Source organism: Nyctibius grandis, chromosome 10 (assembly GCF_013368605.1).
Source record: "Nyctibius grandis isolate bNycGra1 chromosome 10, bNycGra1.pri, whole genome shotgun sequence".
NCBI lineage: Eukaryota > Metazoa > Chordata > Aves > Nyctibiiformes > Nyctibiidae > Nyctibius > Nyctibius grandis.
In genome coordinates, this window is record NC_090667.1 from 5,423,402 (window position 1) to 5,440,416 (window position 17,015).

Here is a 17,015-nt window from a genome sequence, read left to right on the forward strand (position 1 = left end):
AAACACATTGAACACACTGACCTTGTTTCTTTGGTACTCTTGAAAATGTTCCTTTTACCACTTTGCAGTGGGAATTATCTCCTCCACAAACACCACACTTATCTTCCTGCTTTGTGGAACCTATGACCCTGTCACACCCAACTTTCTGCACACAAAAGAGAACAACAGTCATTCTTATTTATCCACGCTTCAATTCAAATGAGCCTTCACTTCAGATATCAAAACCCAGATTTCTACTTCAGCAAAGAAGTACAAATAGTAGTATTTTCCTGGAAGATCAGCATCTAAACAGATTTTTATAATTCCAGTTCCTGTAACAGCTGTCAGTCAGGTGATTCTATTTTTATATTATGCTTCACAGTGGTCCTCTGACTGAAGGAAAGCAGCACCATTAAGGAAAAGCTCTTAAGCCTCAGCTTATGTTAAAGCAGAAGCTTAAATTCCAGGAGAATCAAGGCATCTATATGAGGATAAGCACCTCCACCAGTGCTTTGCTAGGTCAGAGCCTCTAATTCCATCGAAAGATGACCTGTGGCAGGTGCCAACCTAGAAGAACTGTCATTGATTTTTTAAAAATAGCACAATCAAATACAGAGAGAATGCACATCAGCCATAGCTTAACACCATTTCCTTGAGAGCTGCTGCATGTTCCTATTTCATTGTACGTTCCACCCCCACTAAACCTCAGCAGGAAAAGTTTTCATTGAAAGCTAACTGTAATAGTTCATCTTAAAATACTGCATTAGATATTACTTGTGTAGGTAGGCACTGTTGGAATTGAGTCACCTGCAACGCGATGGCAACTATGAATATCACACATAATATTGTGACAATAATCCTAATGAAATCTCCTTCTTGCCCAAAGCATTATTATACTTACTTAAGTAGTCATTCGTGGAGAGAAACACTCCAGCTACCATTTTAATTGTTTTCACAATCCTAAGCTCTGAAACAAGTCGTGACAAACTTACCAAGCAGTCTCCCCGCACGCAGATGCTGTACGCGTCTTTGTAGGAGCAGCGGGTTCCATCATGTACCATCCTTTTCATATACACCACATCCCCTGTTTCCTTTGATTCACAATACAGGTGGCACCTTTCCTTAGCTGAAAAATAAAATGACCCAAACTGTACGTGTTCAGCTCTAACAGTTTAGTGGCTGACTTTGTGAACAGAACTTTCGGTACTGTTAGCCATCTCTTCTTCCCTGCATACGTCACAGAACACAGTATGGTGCCCCATAAATCATGGGTGCTTATCCCCTTTCAAAGGCTATGTGATCATTTGGGAACTGCTGAATCATAAAGCACCCATATGTCATCATTAGGGGACAGTCTTAAAAATAACAGATCATTTACTTTGACGGGGGGGCCTCTATTGAATCCTTTGTCGGATGATGCAATCTGGCAGAGGTTTCCACAGTCTGCTACATGACTACCTGTGAGAGATGCAGGTTTCTGCATCAGTTTGTCCTGTACTATACTTAAATCTGAAAAATGCAAAATCTGGCATCCAGAATGTCTTCAGAGACAGCTGGGCCATACAGTTTCCTCCTAAAAATGAAATTAATTCTCCCTCATTGTTGTATGTGTATTTACGATAGTTTAAATCATTAAATAAGATGAGATGACAAAGAGATTCAGAAAAAAAATATGTTTTTTACTGCTAACATAGGCACTAACAGTCAGACAAGTGTAGCTCGCTCTTCTAATCTGTTCCAAAGAGCTAAGAACAAAAAATAAAGCTGAAATGACTAGTCAGTGGCTGAACAAAGTTGTATTCCATCAGTGTATTTCATTTTATCAATATCTCTTGCTGTCCCCCACTCCCTAATAGGATTCACTATGCTTTCCTTGGCAGTGAAGAGCAGATGGCCTTTCTGTTAGATGAAACAAATAAAGATTCTGCTATTTTAACATGATTAAAAGTTGGGACAATTTTCCCACCATTTAAAACAATAATGACCTTTCCGTTATAGCAGTTCAATTAAAGTGAATCTTCACAGGGCCTTTGCGTTCTTCCCCTCTACAGTTCCATGGCCTCTGCCCTGTTTTACTAAAGTCCTGTTATTGCTGTTGATGTCCTCATGACCACTGGGTATTGGTACATCAGAGACCTTTGTTACTGCTCCTGAACAACGCAGAGATGTCATGCTAAAAATGCAGTCTAGGCTATTAAAACAGGTACTTTACTTTTCTTGTGCAGATCCTTAATAGGGGACTATTAAGATCCTAATAACCACAGACCTAATGGATTTGTATATATTAGAAACATTAAACTATGCACAAGACAGACACGTACCCACACCCACCCCACACATGCTATACAGTCACTGTACGCGACGAAATGAAAATATCAGAAGGTCTGACTGGGTGCCAACAACCCTGTACAAGGGCTTTATTTTAGAGAGGGTTCTCTTCCCATTGCTCCATGGGAACAGTTAATGTGCAAGTGCCGTTAAATTGGACCCTGTTAATTGCAAAGAATTATTTTATTTCTATTCACTGATGTTGGGGATAGTAGGAGCATGAAGTGAGCACGTGCCTGTCCGTGCCCTGCTCCCCATGCGTTTCCTTCTCATTTAACTGAGGCTGGGAGCTAATTGCCAATGTCACTGTACACTGCCCTGGCACAGCACAGGGGTGTGTGAGCCCAGCGGAGGCTGGGAGATGGGGGTTCAGGGGGCTTGGAGCAGGAGAGGCCATGGCACGGGGCAGCAGCGGGGTGCTCAAGGACACACTGGGCTGTACCCCAGCTTGGCAGCTTTTCTCTGGCCACGGGATGAGATGCTCCTCTCTGTCCCCATCACATACACAACGTGTCAGACACGTCCAGCTGAGCTGCGTGTCAAGTGTGTGGATTTATGTCGCTTTTGAGCCATGACTGCGTTATCTGCACAATGTCACTGATATGCCTTATCTTTACAAAAGGGAGTTTTCAATATATTAGAGTTCAAGCATAAGCCACCCTCTGGCCTTGTTTTCAGACAAAAGCTGTTCCCTCTAATAACCCTGCACAGGTAAATGTAACTTTAAAGGCGGCTGCAATTATACCATAGTTATATGGGAAACCAGCAGTGCCCAGTGATCAGTGCTCAGACATCACTGAGCTGGTTTCTGACCCAGAAGCCATTGAATTTAATAGAAAAACATCTGCTTTGTTTCAGTGGTCTTTGCAGCAGACTGCTCCAAGAGCTAAAGCAGAAGCAAAGGTCTGCGGGCCACAGTGCTCATCCCCTCTCCCTGTGCCAGCAAAGCTATTGCATGAAATTAAGCTGTGAGGCTGTTTGCGCCTCTGAAAACCCCAGATTGCACAAGATGGCATAGAAAGAATGAGGGAACCCTGACAACTGTTTGGGAAGAAAGTCAGGCAAATTAATTACAAGGAATTTGCTATTAACTTCTGGCAGAGTATCCTCTCACTGGAACGCAAAGTGACTCACCCAAAGTGACCCTTCCCCTCCCAGACATGGGTGCCTGGCTGAGGACAGCTCGGGTGCCCTGTACCTGCCCCTTGTCATGCCAGACCTGCCCTGGAGCACCCATCATTCAAATGAAGTGACCAGGTTTAAAAACAGCAAGCAGCCTGCACTCCTCAAACAAGGTGAGAATCATCATTGCCACTCGCCTTTTTGTTGGGTAAAACCTCTTCTCGGCATGTTTTCAACACAACGTGGCAATAGCAGGGCAACAGCCTTCAAAGCCCAAATAAACCAGCTGCACTTTCACTGACAGTTAAGCAGAGGCATTAACAGGAAAATGAACGTTTTTTTTCTAAGAGGCGATCTCTGCTGAGATGCCAGAACATCAGACTGACCGTGCTGGGTCAGATCCAGCACCTGTCCAACCCAACACCTGCCAGCAGCGTTTGCAGGAAAATGTAAGAACAAACCTGATACTTTTCTCAGAATATTCTTTAAGTTTCTTGTAAACTGCAGCCTGGGGACTGCCTAAGCCATGGCTGGAGCTTAGTGTTTAATAGTTCTTAACGGATTATAGAACTTTCAAGAATTTCTCTAAATCCCTTCTAAAACTTTCTGGCATCTGCAACTTCCTGTGGCAATGAATTCCAGTTTAATTACAAGCTGTGTGGAAAAGTACTTCCTCTTATTTGTTTTAAATCTGCCACCTGATAATTTCATTTGATGTTCCCAGGCTTGTTTTATGAGAAAGAGTGAATAATCATTCCATGTTGAGTCTCTTTGTGCCACTCACAATTCTGTAACTCTGTCTTTTTAATCTAAATCATCACTTTTTCAGGGTGAAAAGTCCTAGTTTATCTAAACTCTCCTTATTCAGAAGTCACTGCTTATGTTTGCTTTACTCGGGCCTTTCTGAGTTCAGCTGTGGGGTTTTTAGCAACGGGGGCAGCAGTGAGATGGGCACAACCTGAACCACATTAGCGGAGTATTTAAAATGCAGACCCATCACGCAGGTACACAGAGGCAGATCAGTGCTCTCCATCCCTCTCTCATTTGCCACATTCAGTCACTTAGTGTCACAAGGTCCTTCTGCAGCTCTCACTATGGGCCTTCTTATTTTAATTAGTCTGAGTAATTTTGTGTCCCTGAGCAAATCTGTGACAAAATCTTGTCACCTCGTTCGCCCCCTTTCCCAGCTCACTGCCACGCGTGTTCAGCAGCACCCATCCTTGTGGGACACACACCCCCATGCAAAACCATTCCCTTTTATCTCATAACTCAGTTTAAAAGCAGTTATTAAGGAACAGGGTCCAAAGCTCTTTGAAAATCCAAGTACATTATATGAATTGGATCACTCATACACTGATACTCACTGATCCCTCCAAACAACTCATAAGAGATTTCTGAGGCATGATTTCCCCAGAAATAGTTTTACCCCTCCTTATATAATTTTTAATCGTGTTTGCAACTGATTTTAGTTTTCAGAGGAAAAAGGGTCCTCTCACCATCGACATGTTCATAGGGCAGCCAGTGGTGTTTCGTGTTCTGGTACTCAAAGTAAGGATCCCACTGCCGGCACTGCTCCTCTCTGAAATCTTCAAAGTCCTTAGGACAGTCCTGAGTGTTGCACAGCTGGAACTCGTAGCTCGGCCCCACGCACGTGCGGCCTCCGTTGGCGGGACTGTGGGGAGGAGAGAAAGCCATGGTTAGTTTTGCCGTTAATGCATGAATCAAGCATCTCTCAAATCCCTTGAGGAGTAATTTAATTCCCACGTCAGCAGGTGTTTGATGAAGCCAGCAATGGTATGGAAAATATCTATTATTTCCTTTAAAAACCTGCTGTCACTGTTTAGCTCTTAAAAAGCAATTTCTGCAAGAAAAGCTTCAAACCACTTGATAAAGGCAAGAAAAGCCATTTTCTTGGTGTGGCCCAGGAAAGGAAAGCACAAGCAGATGAAGCGACTCCTTCACATTCACCCCCTAAGCCAGCAGCAAATCCAGGAACAGCCCAGCCCAGTGCCGCAGCCCCCAGGCAGACGTTCACCAGATCGCTGTTGGATCTGGCAATACCAAGCTCAGGAGTCGTAGCTGGGTTTGCACCCAGGAAACCCAGAAAACATTTTCAATAGTACATTAGGCTTTTCCTACATGAAAATAGATTTTACAACTAAAACTGTGCCCACAATTATAAAGGTCACTTTCATGTTGCCAATGTAATAAAGGCTGAAATTAGAACTGGTTGAGTTTTTCTTAGCAGAACAATTTCCATCAGAAAATGCTGCTTCATAAAAGTTGACTTTTTTTTTTTAATCAATGATAAGATGATTTTTAACACTGGTCAAGTTCAATCACTTTATCAGCACAAACTGAGAAAGTCAATGTTAAAAATATTCTGTGTGGTAAAATCATTTAATTCTGACAATTGTTTCAGTTCTTGCTGTTAGGATAGGAGATTGCAATAAGATAGAAATAATTATACATTTCATATCATTTGTACATACCAATCTATATTAAATATTTTATACTCCCAGTGTTACTGAAATTAACTCATTCTATATTATCGGGATGACCCATATATAAGTTATCGAAGCAAAACAATTCAATATTACTAAAATTAACTTTGGGGAAGGTTCTGATCTCTGGAGCTTTGTTCCAACTTGGAATGAAAACAGTTTGAAGATATTTTAAGACCTTGTTGAAATATCCAAAAAAGCCGGATTAAACAGAATCACAGAATCAACAAAGATTTTAAAAAGGTATACGAATTTTAAAAAGAAATCCAGGAAATCATTGCCATTATTTCATACTCACATATTAAAATAAGACACAAATAGGGCCCTAAATTTTTATTTATGCTTTATGCAATAGTGTAATAGCACTTTCAAGATCCATGTAACTGCATAACCAGCTTAATGGACAATTAAATGGAGAAATAAAGATGATTCATGACTTGCTAATGGCCAAAAGTAGAACTTCTGACCACATACACTATACATCAGATTTAACAAGCACCACTCAGCATCCTTCACTGCATTATTGCACCAGTATTTTAGCAAGGATTCTCACCATTCATTCACTCCACATCAGAAAAACATGTGGGTGTATGTGTACTCACTGCGGATTGTCACACTGCCGTGTCCTGTACTTCACCCCGGTGCCACAGGTGCGAGAACAAGAGCCAAACTTACTCCATGCCCCCCAGTGTCCATCCTGCTTCAGGATGTCTGGTGTTAGCCAGATGCAGTGGCCTTTAAAGCAATGCTAAAAGAGACAATCAGATGAGATGATAAAATTATATCATGTGAGAAGCTGTGGTACAACAGATTTCATTTTAGGCACAAGTTCTGGATTGTTTTTCACCAGGAGAAAGTGAGACTCACTGTCAGACCGTGCCCATGATCACAAACTCACTCAGATTTTATGAATTTACACGCATTAAGTATGGACATATACGCCTGCAGGATTCAAGCCTACCAAGCTCGTTAGACTGCTCTCAGCATTACATGCCTTTATCACGTGCCTGCAGTGGTGATTTCAACATAACTAATACAGATTCACTCAAGGGAAGTGGTAGAGTCCCAACCCTTGGAGGCTAATGGCAAAACTCTGCCTCTGCCACTGCAGGCAGCAAGGGCGAGAGCTGCTGCCCCAGCACCGTCCTCCCCGGCAGCTCCTAACTTGGCATACATATTCCTGCAATAAAACCGATCAGCAAAGTGGCATGCAATTAAAGCCAGCTCCCATTTTAAACATTATTGCTATTAAAGAAAGAACTCCTGCAGTCTCCCTGGAGATCTCACAGTAAAACCGACCAACACACCAGAGAGCAGCCCTGGACAGTCCCACTTCTGCGCAATTCATCGCGCCCTACCAGGCTTTCTCTTTTCTTTTACCTATTTTTAATACAGTCACTCTACAGAGATTGAAACACACAATTTGCTACATTCCCCAAACCTATAAGGTATTTACACATTTTTTCAAGAGCCTTCGTAGCTTCAGTACTGATACTCTCTCCCGTCTCGTTAAAGAAACCCGCCAACGCCTTTCCACCAATTTCTTCAGTCCCTAATCAAAGAATTTTTTCTTAGCTGAAGTCAGGATGAATTCTTCTCAAGGATCACAGATTCTGGCTCTTCCTGGTACTATTTCTGCTTTCATGAAAGTCTACTGATGAAGTACGGGTGCTGCAAAATATTTCCAGCCCAACAAGTGACTTTGCGTTAGACTGCCGCAGTTTGTCTGCCTTAACGGTTACTGTTGGGATAGGAGCTCTGGCTCAGGCACACAGATGGCTATAACAACAAGTGCAATCAGTCACCTACTTTCCTTAACATTCAAGTCAACAACAACATTTTACACAGCTTAACAAGCCCTGGAACGCAGGAATTTGGCAGGCAGCACAAGCTGAGCATATGGCTAAATGCATGCTGCCAGCAAAAACACAATCAGAAGATACATAACAGGAGAGCGTTCTTAAGCATAGAGCGATTAGGGATCTGGAAGACAAATTTAAAAGTAATGGATAATCATTAATAATGCTGAATTTAAAGAGAGAATCATTAGTAAATTCGCTAATCTGCTCAATGACTGGCTCTTTATTCATGTCATTTATTTTGGTGCTGATTTGGTTGGACAAGGAGTGGAAAGGAGAGTAGAAATTAGTTTCAACTATTCGTTCTTTCTCATGACTTCAAATATTTAAAGTCAAAACCTAAGAAATAGATGAGTTACCATAAAGCCAATTATACCAAGCCTGCTCTGGAGCTGTACTGGGCAGATTTTTCTTAGCTGTTTGACAGAACAAAGCATGAAAGAAATGCAAAATGCTAGTATGTCCTTTGGTTTCTTCAGTTTTGAAGCTCAGTGCTGTACCCTTCAGGGACTGTTTACTTATGGCTTTAGAGAAGTTTGTTTGAACAAACAGTCTGAGTCGTCGGGCCCCGTGTAGCAATGGGGCCATTCAGAGATGCGGCAGAAGCTGGCAACGCATCAGCTTGTCAATACAGATTTCAGCTGGGCTTGGAAGCAGATGAGATGTGACAGCTCCTGATCTGTTCTTGCTTAAACATCCTTTTATCAGGGTTCTGCATCCCTCAGGTGTAAGTTCCACAGCAATCACCGAATCCATTTCAAGAGCCACATAGTGTATGTTCATTATGCCATGATCCAGGATCCAGCGCTTGGACTCCGCAGAGGAAAGGGAGAGAAACATGATGTTGTGTTTTCCAATCTCTTTTTGCCCGTTTTAGCCAGGAACAGGGGGATGTGGGTTTGCAACAACCACTAACAAACCACCTATTTGACACTGTGACTGGTCCCTGAACTGGAAGGCAAACATGGAAAGTCTTATTGACTTTGCTGCGTAAAGGAAAGAGCAGCACTGATTTTTACTGGAGAAGCTGGTCGTACGCCGATCGTCAGGAAGCTGAGGCAGAGCTATTAGGAGACAAGCGTTTGTGTAAAATGCGTCAACCTTAGCTCTGCCTTTTTGTTTGTGAATTAAAAGAAAGGAGTCGACATAAAACAAAACGATTCACAACCGAGTCTCAACTCTGTGCAGACCCATGCAAGAAAACGCACGAGGAGGTAGAACCAGAGATGGAGCTATCTCCAGTGTAATAAAGGAAGCCAGAGCCAACCCTTCCTATTGCCTATATTAACTACATAATGAGGTGGCAAAGAGACAATTTCAACCACTATTCCCTTCATAAACAGGGGGTTTTGTTTAAAGAGCAAAGTGTATTAAACCAATATTTTTTTTATGAGAAAAAAAAAAACAACCCTGGGTAAATGCAAATTGTTTTCTTAGTTGAAGACAAGATGACTTCTTGCAGTCTCGCCTATTTTTCTGGCAAAGAGGACAGTCCAAAACAAGTGCAATTTCCAGGAGAGGAAGCTTAAATCTCTTGCAGTAAAACATTCCACTGCTGTTTTCAGCAGTTCTTTGAAACAGCTGCTGCGGACGCCAAAAAAAGAGCCAGAGTGTTCCTGTGGGCTTAACGCATCTGCAAGTTAATTTTTCAAGAAAAGAGTCGCAGGTCTTCCATGGATGTCTCTACCTATTTTATATCAGGCAGCAACTGGCAACTCTCCTGTCTCCTCGCTTGACACCTCAGTTATCTACGAGGTAACCCCTCGTACTGCATCACGGCTGGTGGCCCTCAGCTCTCCCCGCTCCCCTGAGATCGTACCAGGAGAGGGTTACTTACTTATTCTTATTTCCTATCACATGCAGGCTGGCCCGCTCTGCTCCATCTGTTTGGGAATAATTAGTTGCAAGGGATAAACTGAAAGATCCAACACTAAAGTGTACGGTGAGCCCATAAAAGTTTCTCCAGTGGAGAATCAAGTATTCTCACTGTTTCTGTTGTGACTAACACAGCACACACTTACCCATCTGTCTCCTGTCGCCACGAGAAGCTGAGGTCAGCTTTCTCAGTGGGAAATTATCTGGATTGCTTTAAGCACACATTAGTGTTTTCAGAAACCTTTTTTCTCGGTCCATTTTCCTTCTCAATAATATCTACTTATTTCAATATTTAATCATTCCCTTCCTTTCCTGACAGACTCAAAAAATCATTCCAAGTTTGACTCAGATCATCTCATTAGCATGGTGCAAGCAAAGAGAATACCTGCTAGGTTTGTGCTGGATCCCTGGCACATAAGCCACGTCCAAGGGCAACATCAGCTCGGTTGGCAGGGGCAGGTACCAGGCTCTCACCTCTCTCCAAGAAAAAAACAAAGGACGCTCAGGTGGTGCAAACCTTTGTGTTAGTCACTGCAGCAAACAGATGGACTTGATCACGCAATCTCCTTGCATGAATGACTTTGGGTTTTATTCCTACCCTGTGGAGAGCAGTTAGCTACTTCATCAGATATAAATGTCTCCACAGAAGAGTAATAGTTTAAAAAAAAAAGGAACAACAAAAACTGATGATCTATTTCTGAATGTTGCCTGGCTTCAGAAGCCTGAAGCTGATGGTGGAGCTGACAGAATTGTATACAAGTAAATAAATTATCAGCTGAAAGCATATTTTTTTTTAATCCACAGAATGCTATGCAGAGTTAAGCTTTGCACAGTTATGCCTCGTCTGCATGGTTTACTATAGCAATTTATGGAGCGTCTTTGACTTCACATTAAGACTCTGACCCTCCATGTGCTTAACTTCACACACTGGAGTTATTTCATGGAAATTAATGTGACCATTCAGACACAGAAGTAATTGCAAATTGCTGCATCATTGAAGCTTCAGAAAATTGACAGAATCTTCCCTCTCGCTATTGAAAATTCAATCTAGTTTTAAAAAATCAGGCTGGGAGCAATATAAAATACTCTATTTCCTTTAGGAGTCTATAAAAATAGTAGTTTTCTTCTCTGTCTGGGAAGCTCCAAGAGAATATTTTATTTTTCTATCCCTGAACCCAGCAAATTATTAGTTTGCTGCCATTTAACATAACGGTTGTTCAATGTCTCCATTTGCACAAGGAGACTCATGAAAAAGTTTTTGAAATGGCAGAACCTCACTCTTTTGGCAACTTATTTCAAATAACCACATGCACAGAAGAGCTTGCATATATTTACATATATTTACTTAAGGATACATCTATATGTATGCAAACATACACACATATAGACAGCATTAGAAAGTCTAATCTTGCTTCCATTTCTAAGGGTCAGTGCCCAGGTCCACGACACAGCCTGGGTGTGCAGAGACACAGCCCTTAGCGCATTTGCTGAAAATGTGCTATGGATCTCATGTCTCCCATAGGTGTTCTTGCCCCTTGATCATCAGTTAGGAAGGAGGGAGCTGGACTGGATTCTCCTCAATAGCATCTGCTAAGTTTGGGGAAGCAAAGAGACCAGTCACCAGTTATCTGAACACCAGGCTTAGGTGAGAACATCCACGCACCATCGGCCGTTTCGGTCTCCTGAACATCGCTTTCGTTTCTGGCATTCAGTCCCCTCAGCTGCTGCAAAGCCAGGATGTTTCTTTGACACATCAGCAGTGTTGGGATTGGTTTGAGCTTAAAATAGGCCCTGGGAATTAGTTGTATGAAATGATGAAAACTGTAAGTCTCTGAAGTAGGAAACAAATGGATCTTTTTGAATCAACATCTTTAATTGCTTATGTTTCTGTTCTGTTCTTTTCTGGCGCTATTCCAAAGAAAATAGCAGATCAAGTTCGAAGTTATTTTCCTCTTCCTCACGTGCTGATGAGGTATCATGGGAGACGTATCTTAAAGGAAGCTGCCACACTGCAACTGAGTCCCAGCTTTGAGCAATACATGCATTTTACACTCCCCGTCCTTTCAGGTAAGAGTCTCTGGTATTGTCCAAATCGATTATGAAAGTGAACAGGGAAAGGCCAAATCAAAGGCAGAGATGAAAAGGAAAGGAACAGATGGAAAAGGACTGATCTGATGTGCCTGTATTAAAAACACCAACAACTAATAAATACACTGGTCAAATGCTGAGCTCAGATATACAAAGTCAGCTGTATAACCTTCATAACTCATGCTGTTTTTAAAAAAATGTTTAGCTCAGACTGCTGAGCCTTATCTAATAAAATGGGTTTTCATTTTATATCATTTTCTCAGGTTCTCCTGGAAGGCTGCAATAAATTTATTTATCAAAAAACTGGGACAGCTCCTCTGGGAATAAAACAGTCATAGTCCTATCATCTAGTGAAACTTCAGAATGTGCACATACTCTCTTGCATCTCCACTGAACTAAAAAGTCTGGCTGTCTGCACAGTTTGCTGAAGCCTTGGATCCCAAGTTCCAGTCCAGAGAAAATTTTTACAGCTGAGTTGCATAATATCCTGACAAACTGTTTATAATGGAAGCACTGACAGATCCTTAACTGTATGGTTACAAATTCTTTTTTCCTTCTCATTTCTGTTCAAATACTAATATGAATGAATGGCTTCAGGAAGAGGGTGATGCAATAAAATGGAATATAACTGTATTTTTCTGGGGGTTTCATGAATATTTTTAACGCAAAAATCAAGATATAGCAAAGTGAATCCAAAGAAACTGTCTAAGACTTTGGACTGTCATTTAAAAAAAAATATATTTTTTTTTAAAAAAAGAAACAAAGCTGTTATAACAGGAATAATCTAAAGAAGAGAAAACCAGAAGGGAGTGGTTTATATAGAGCATGACTTGCTAGGGAATTAATTTAGCGTTACATTATGTTTTCATAAAAAAAAGACATTTCAAACCATAACAGCAGCTGCTAATATGGTTCATTTATCACATAAACTATGTCATCCATTGGGTTTTACAACACACCTTTCCAAGTAGCGACATCTTCCTCTCCCCCACAAACACTGCATCCAAAGCCCAGGGAAGTCAGACTTCAAAGGACTTGGGAGTTCAGATCCACTATGAGTACAGCATGACCTCCACAGAAGGATATCTGGGACCTGGAGCAGGTCCAACATGGTGGCTGAGGGGTTGGACCTGTCTGAGCCCTTGCCACCTCGCACCTTCCCTCCAGAGTTCCTCATGACTCCCTTGACTCTCCTCAAGCCAGCAAATCCACCTCTGCAAATCTGCCCTTCTCTCTTCACAGTCCCTCTCTGCCATCATATGTTGGCTCTCTCTAGCTGGCACTTGACTCCCACATCCATCCTTTCCCTCGGGGCAGCCACAGTGGCCTTAGCTTGGCTGTCATCTCCAGGACCTCACTGCTCTCTGCACCCCCAGCACCAGGGAAGCCAGTCAGCATCACTACAACATCACTGATACAAACACAACCCCCCTGACCTCACACAAGTCGTGGACAAGTGGAAATTTCCCCCTATTTGTCTCTGCTGCAAAGACTTGCCAAGAAGCACAGGGCAATCTGCAGATACTTCCATGACTTGCATGAGGATGGGGTTCGATGGTCACAGAGCTGCCATGCAGGACACACCAGCCCTGGCCCCTGCCTCCTCACCTCACGCTGCTCAACAGCCTTACTTGCACTCATGAGTTTGCCCTACATCTTAGAAGACTTCAAGTCCTCAAGATAGATAGGTTCTTCTCTTGTTCCCCTTGATTTTAAGAGGAAACATCCCCAACTGCACACAAACACACGTGAACACACATAAGCGTGCAGATACATGCAGCACCCACTCTCACCTTTCCTGGTGCACACATGGTCCCGTCCAGCGGAGGCCCTTTCTTTGTTTTGCAGAAGTAGGGGTTCTCAGGGTGGCTACACCACAGCTGCTTGCAGGGATCAAACGTACGGAACTGAAACACAAGGAAAATCAGAGGTGACGATGCTTCGAGACAGCTCCCACTGGAAACTGCAATAGAAGCTGCAGCATGGTGGGGTTTTTTCTTTCTCAGCTGTAAAATGCCAGCTGTTACCGCTGATTCCTGAGGAACACCACGGTGTCTGTGGATTTCGCATCTCTGAACTTTCATGCAAAATCACCAGTGACTCTGAAGCGAGATCCCACCTGCATTTGATGGAACAAGGTCTGGCAAGAATAGTTTTACACTAGTGACCAAAGGCAGACTGGGCAAGGGGGAAATGAGTTCCTCTGCGTGGTAAGACACACACTGCCTTTTCCTACAGTTTCTTCAAATGGTGCTGATTCATTTGGCAAACAAAACAAAAAATCCTTGAGTACTCATGGGAGAAGGAAATGAGCTGCTCAGATCGTAGCTCAGCTGATGCAACCACCTTCTTAGGAGGATGGAAATCTGAGCTCAGGACCCTGATCCAATAAATAAATCGGCATTTTACCTACAACGCAAGAGCTCGTACAGGAGAGGATACAGAGCTTGTATAGGAGAGGACCAACCACCACACAGTATACTAAAACGTGATGTCTGGCCATGCTTTTGGCTATTCTGAATAAAGAAGAATAGAAAGCCTCTGTCTCCCAGGGTCTGAAGAATGGCTGGAAGAAAAGACTCCCTTTGGCTGGGACATTCTTCCACGGCAGCATCAGTGGGAACTGTGTCAAGACACAATACTACAGCTGATGCTTTAAACATCTCATCCATTATCTAGAGACACCACTCAGCACACATATTCCTGCAGATGGGAATAAAAGCAGAAATGTTATGTGCTAGCAGCTGCCACACCAGCTGAAAACATCTCTTTCCATTTAATATTTTGTCCTACTTGAGGAGCTGGAGGTGGGAGGCACAGCCCTGCTGCTGAAGACTCTGCTCGTTGAAACCAATCCACTGAGAATTGCATTAATCTTGCCCTGCTTTGAATTTAGACTTTGTCTCTTGTTTTCCTGGTGTAAGAGAGCCAACCATGTCATCAAGAGTCCTTGCAAGTTGCTCTACTCACTGTCACGCTTATTTTCTCATGCTAGGCATCAAAATGCATCACGCTTTCCATAAAATTGGATCATAAAAGCATACTGCCCTGTGCTAGCACTACAAGATGTGCCATCAAATCCATCTCCTTCACATCTGGGTGGGAGTTTTGTAGCAAAATAACTAGGAGGCTCAATAATGCAGCAAGCTCGTTTGCTTGAAGTTTACAGCTATTTATGAAACTACAGAATAATTATTTCTGTAACTCCAGTTTAAAAAAAAAAAAGACAGAGATACTTAAAATATTTATTGACATTCAGTTGCTATTCCTTGCTTACAGCTAAGTGGGCACAACAACTTTTCTTGTGGGCTTCACTACACTGTCCCTATTAAGGACATTTCAGAGACACAACAGTCCTGGATGAGAAACAGCAGAAGCCAAACTTAAGTACTCACAGCTGTGCACATCATGTAGCCCAAACCAAAATCAAAACGGCACTGCTCATTCATGGAGTAGTGAATTCCTGGCAGCTGTGGAAGGGAAGGCCAGTCATGTTCGAAGGGATCATCACGCAGACAATCATAGGAACTGCAACAGGCAAAAATTACAGTAACAGATGGGGCTGTGAGACTTGCACAGTGTTTGTGGTTTCATTGCCTTTTTGTTCCAATCAAAACAGAGCCTACGATTTCTCAGACACTGGTCGTGAAGAGCAGCTAATATTGCAATTATGCTCACATTAACTTTAGCATGTTGTATCCACCTTTAATGGATTCTATATATAATTTTTCTGAAGCCCTTCCATTGTAATTTCCATTTAGCTTCCAGGTAAATTCTTATCAGTCTCCAGGCTCCCTATGTGAAAGGAATCAAAGGAAGAATCCACATGAGACCAAAAAGAAAAGAAAGTTTAATTAATTTTCCATTTGTGGAATTTCTTGCTGCCTGCAATTGTCTTTCAAGTGAAGTTTTAGAAGCAGAAACCAGGGTAACTATCCGAGATTACCATGAAGCTTGCGGTCTTCCTGTGTCCTTGCTGAGAAGCAGGGACTCATTAACAAGCATGTGGACTTTCCTGCCTGCATTAAACGCTCAGGTTTGTTCCCTGTTTCTGCCTGATAGCTCTCAGCTCCATCCGTAATTTGTAAAAAGTTTCCTTTCTGTGTGACGAATGTGGGAGTTTCTCCTCTCCCCCTAACCAGTGAGGATAGCCTGTAACGTACCAGAATCACGTCTAAGTCGCATGGTGGACAGAGGACTGACGCTAATATCACTGCATGGTTACAGGGTATAATCATTCGTTAATTCATAAGACCAACATGGTCAACAGTATCTCTGAAATGTCTCCAAGTTATTTAACAGACATGAGGACACCATACACGAGTCTATTCTGGCAATCATTCAGGTTGCCTTGAAGATACCAACAGTTGAAAGCAGGATTTTGAGGTTAGATTTACTTCAAAGCAACCACCATTCTGCTTTGCTATAAGATATTTAAAAATAGCTGTATTTAAAAGAATGTAAAGCAGCCCTCTAGGCCAGATGATTTTTATTTAATGGCTAAAGCTCTAAAGGATCTTGCTAACTGAAACAATCACACTTATCTCACAATATTTTTATTCCCAATAGCCATACCTAAGATATCTAAGATAATAAAAATATTGACAAAAAAATTGAATCATGTTTACTTCATGCTGCATTTTTTCCTACTCATTTTCAGTTTTTTGCTAGGTATCCTAGTAGTTTCCCTGTATTTTTCCATACAACTTGCACATAACAACAAGGGGAAGATTTTTTTCTGTGAGGGGCAAAAACATAGTCATAAACACCAGAGTTTGTCAGGGAACTCCTGCACAAGTCTAGTGCCCAAAGTGTCAGGTTCAAAGGGAAGGCAAGGGACATGGATGAAGCTGTTTAAATAGCTTTCGCATTTAGGGTACTTCAAGGAAAAGTAACAACTGAAGAATTAATTCTAGAACCACGCTCTTTCTTTAGATTTCTATTAAAGTCAAGAAAAGCCCTGAGCACCTAAAGGGCTGAATTTCCTCTTTAGGCAGCACCATCTTATCATTGACATGTATCACAAGCCACAAACGGCCCTTGAAGCCAAATGTGGTATCTGTAAGATACACACCATACTGATGGGTAGCATAGGCACTCCTTCAGCTAGGAGGTACATTAGGCAGGGAGGAAAGTTAGCAACAAGATAAGTAATAGTGTCTTCTCATAACCCCTGAGAGGTCAGCATACGTAGTACGACTGTCCAGAGAATGAATAGATGTAAATGAAATGAGAACAATTTAAAATAGACTGAAATCAA

At 42.1% G+C, this 17,015-nt stretch overlaps 1 protein-coding gene across 1 annotated transcript in view; it reads right to left on the reverse strand.

Moving 5' to 3' along the window:
* The window catches only part of ADAMTS2 (ADAM metallopeptidase with thrombospondin type 1 motif 2), a 180,576-nt gene that overhangs the window by 12,476 nt on the left and 151,085 nt on the right, over positions 1-17,015 (reverse strand). Inside the window, exons 9-14 of the mRNA XM_068408867.1 lie at positions 15,151-15,283; positions 13,549-13,662; positions 6,536-6,681; positions 4,926-5,101; positions 972-1,105; positions 22-145 (exon numbers count right to left, since the gene is read on the reverse strand). Of these exons, the coding sequence (XP_068264968.1) occupies positions 22-145; positions 972-1,105; positions 4,926-5,101; positions 6,536-6,681; positions 13,549-13,662; positions 15,151-15,283 (827 nt within the window). The remainder of the gene's footprint in view (positions 1-21; positions 146-971; positions 1,106-4,925; positions 5,102-6,535; positions 6,682-13,548; positions 13,663-15,150; positions 15,284-17,015) is intronic.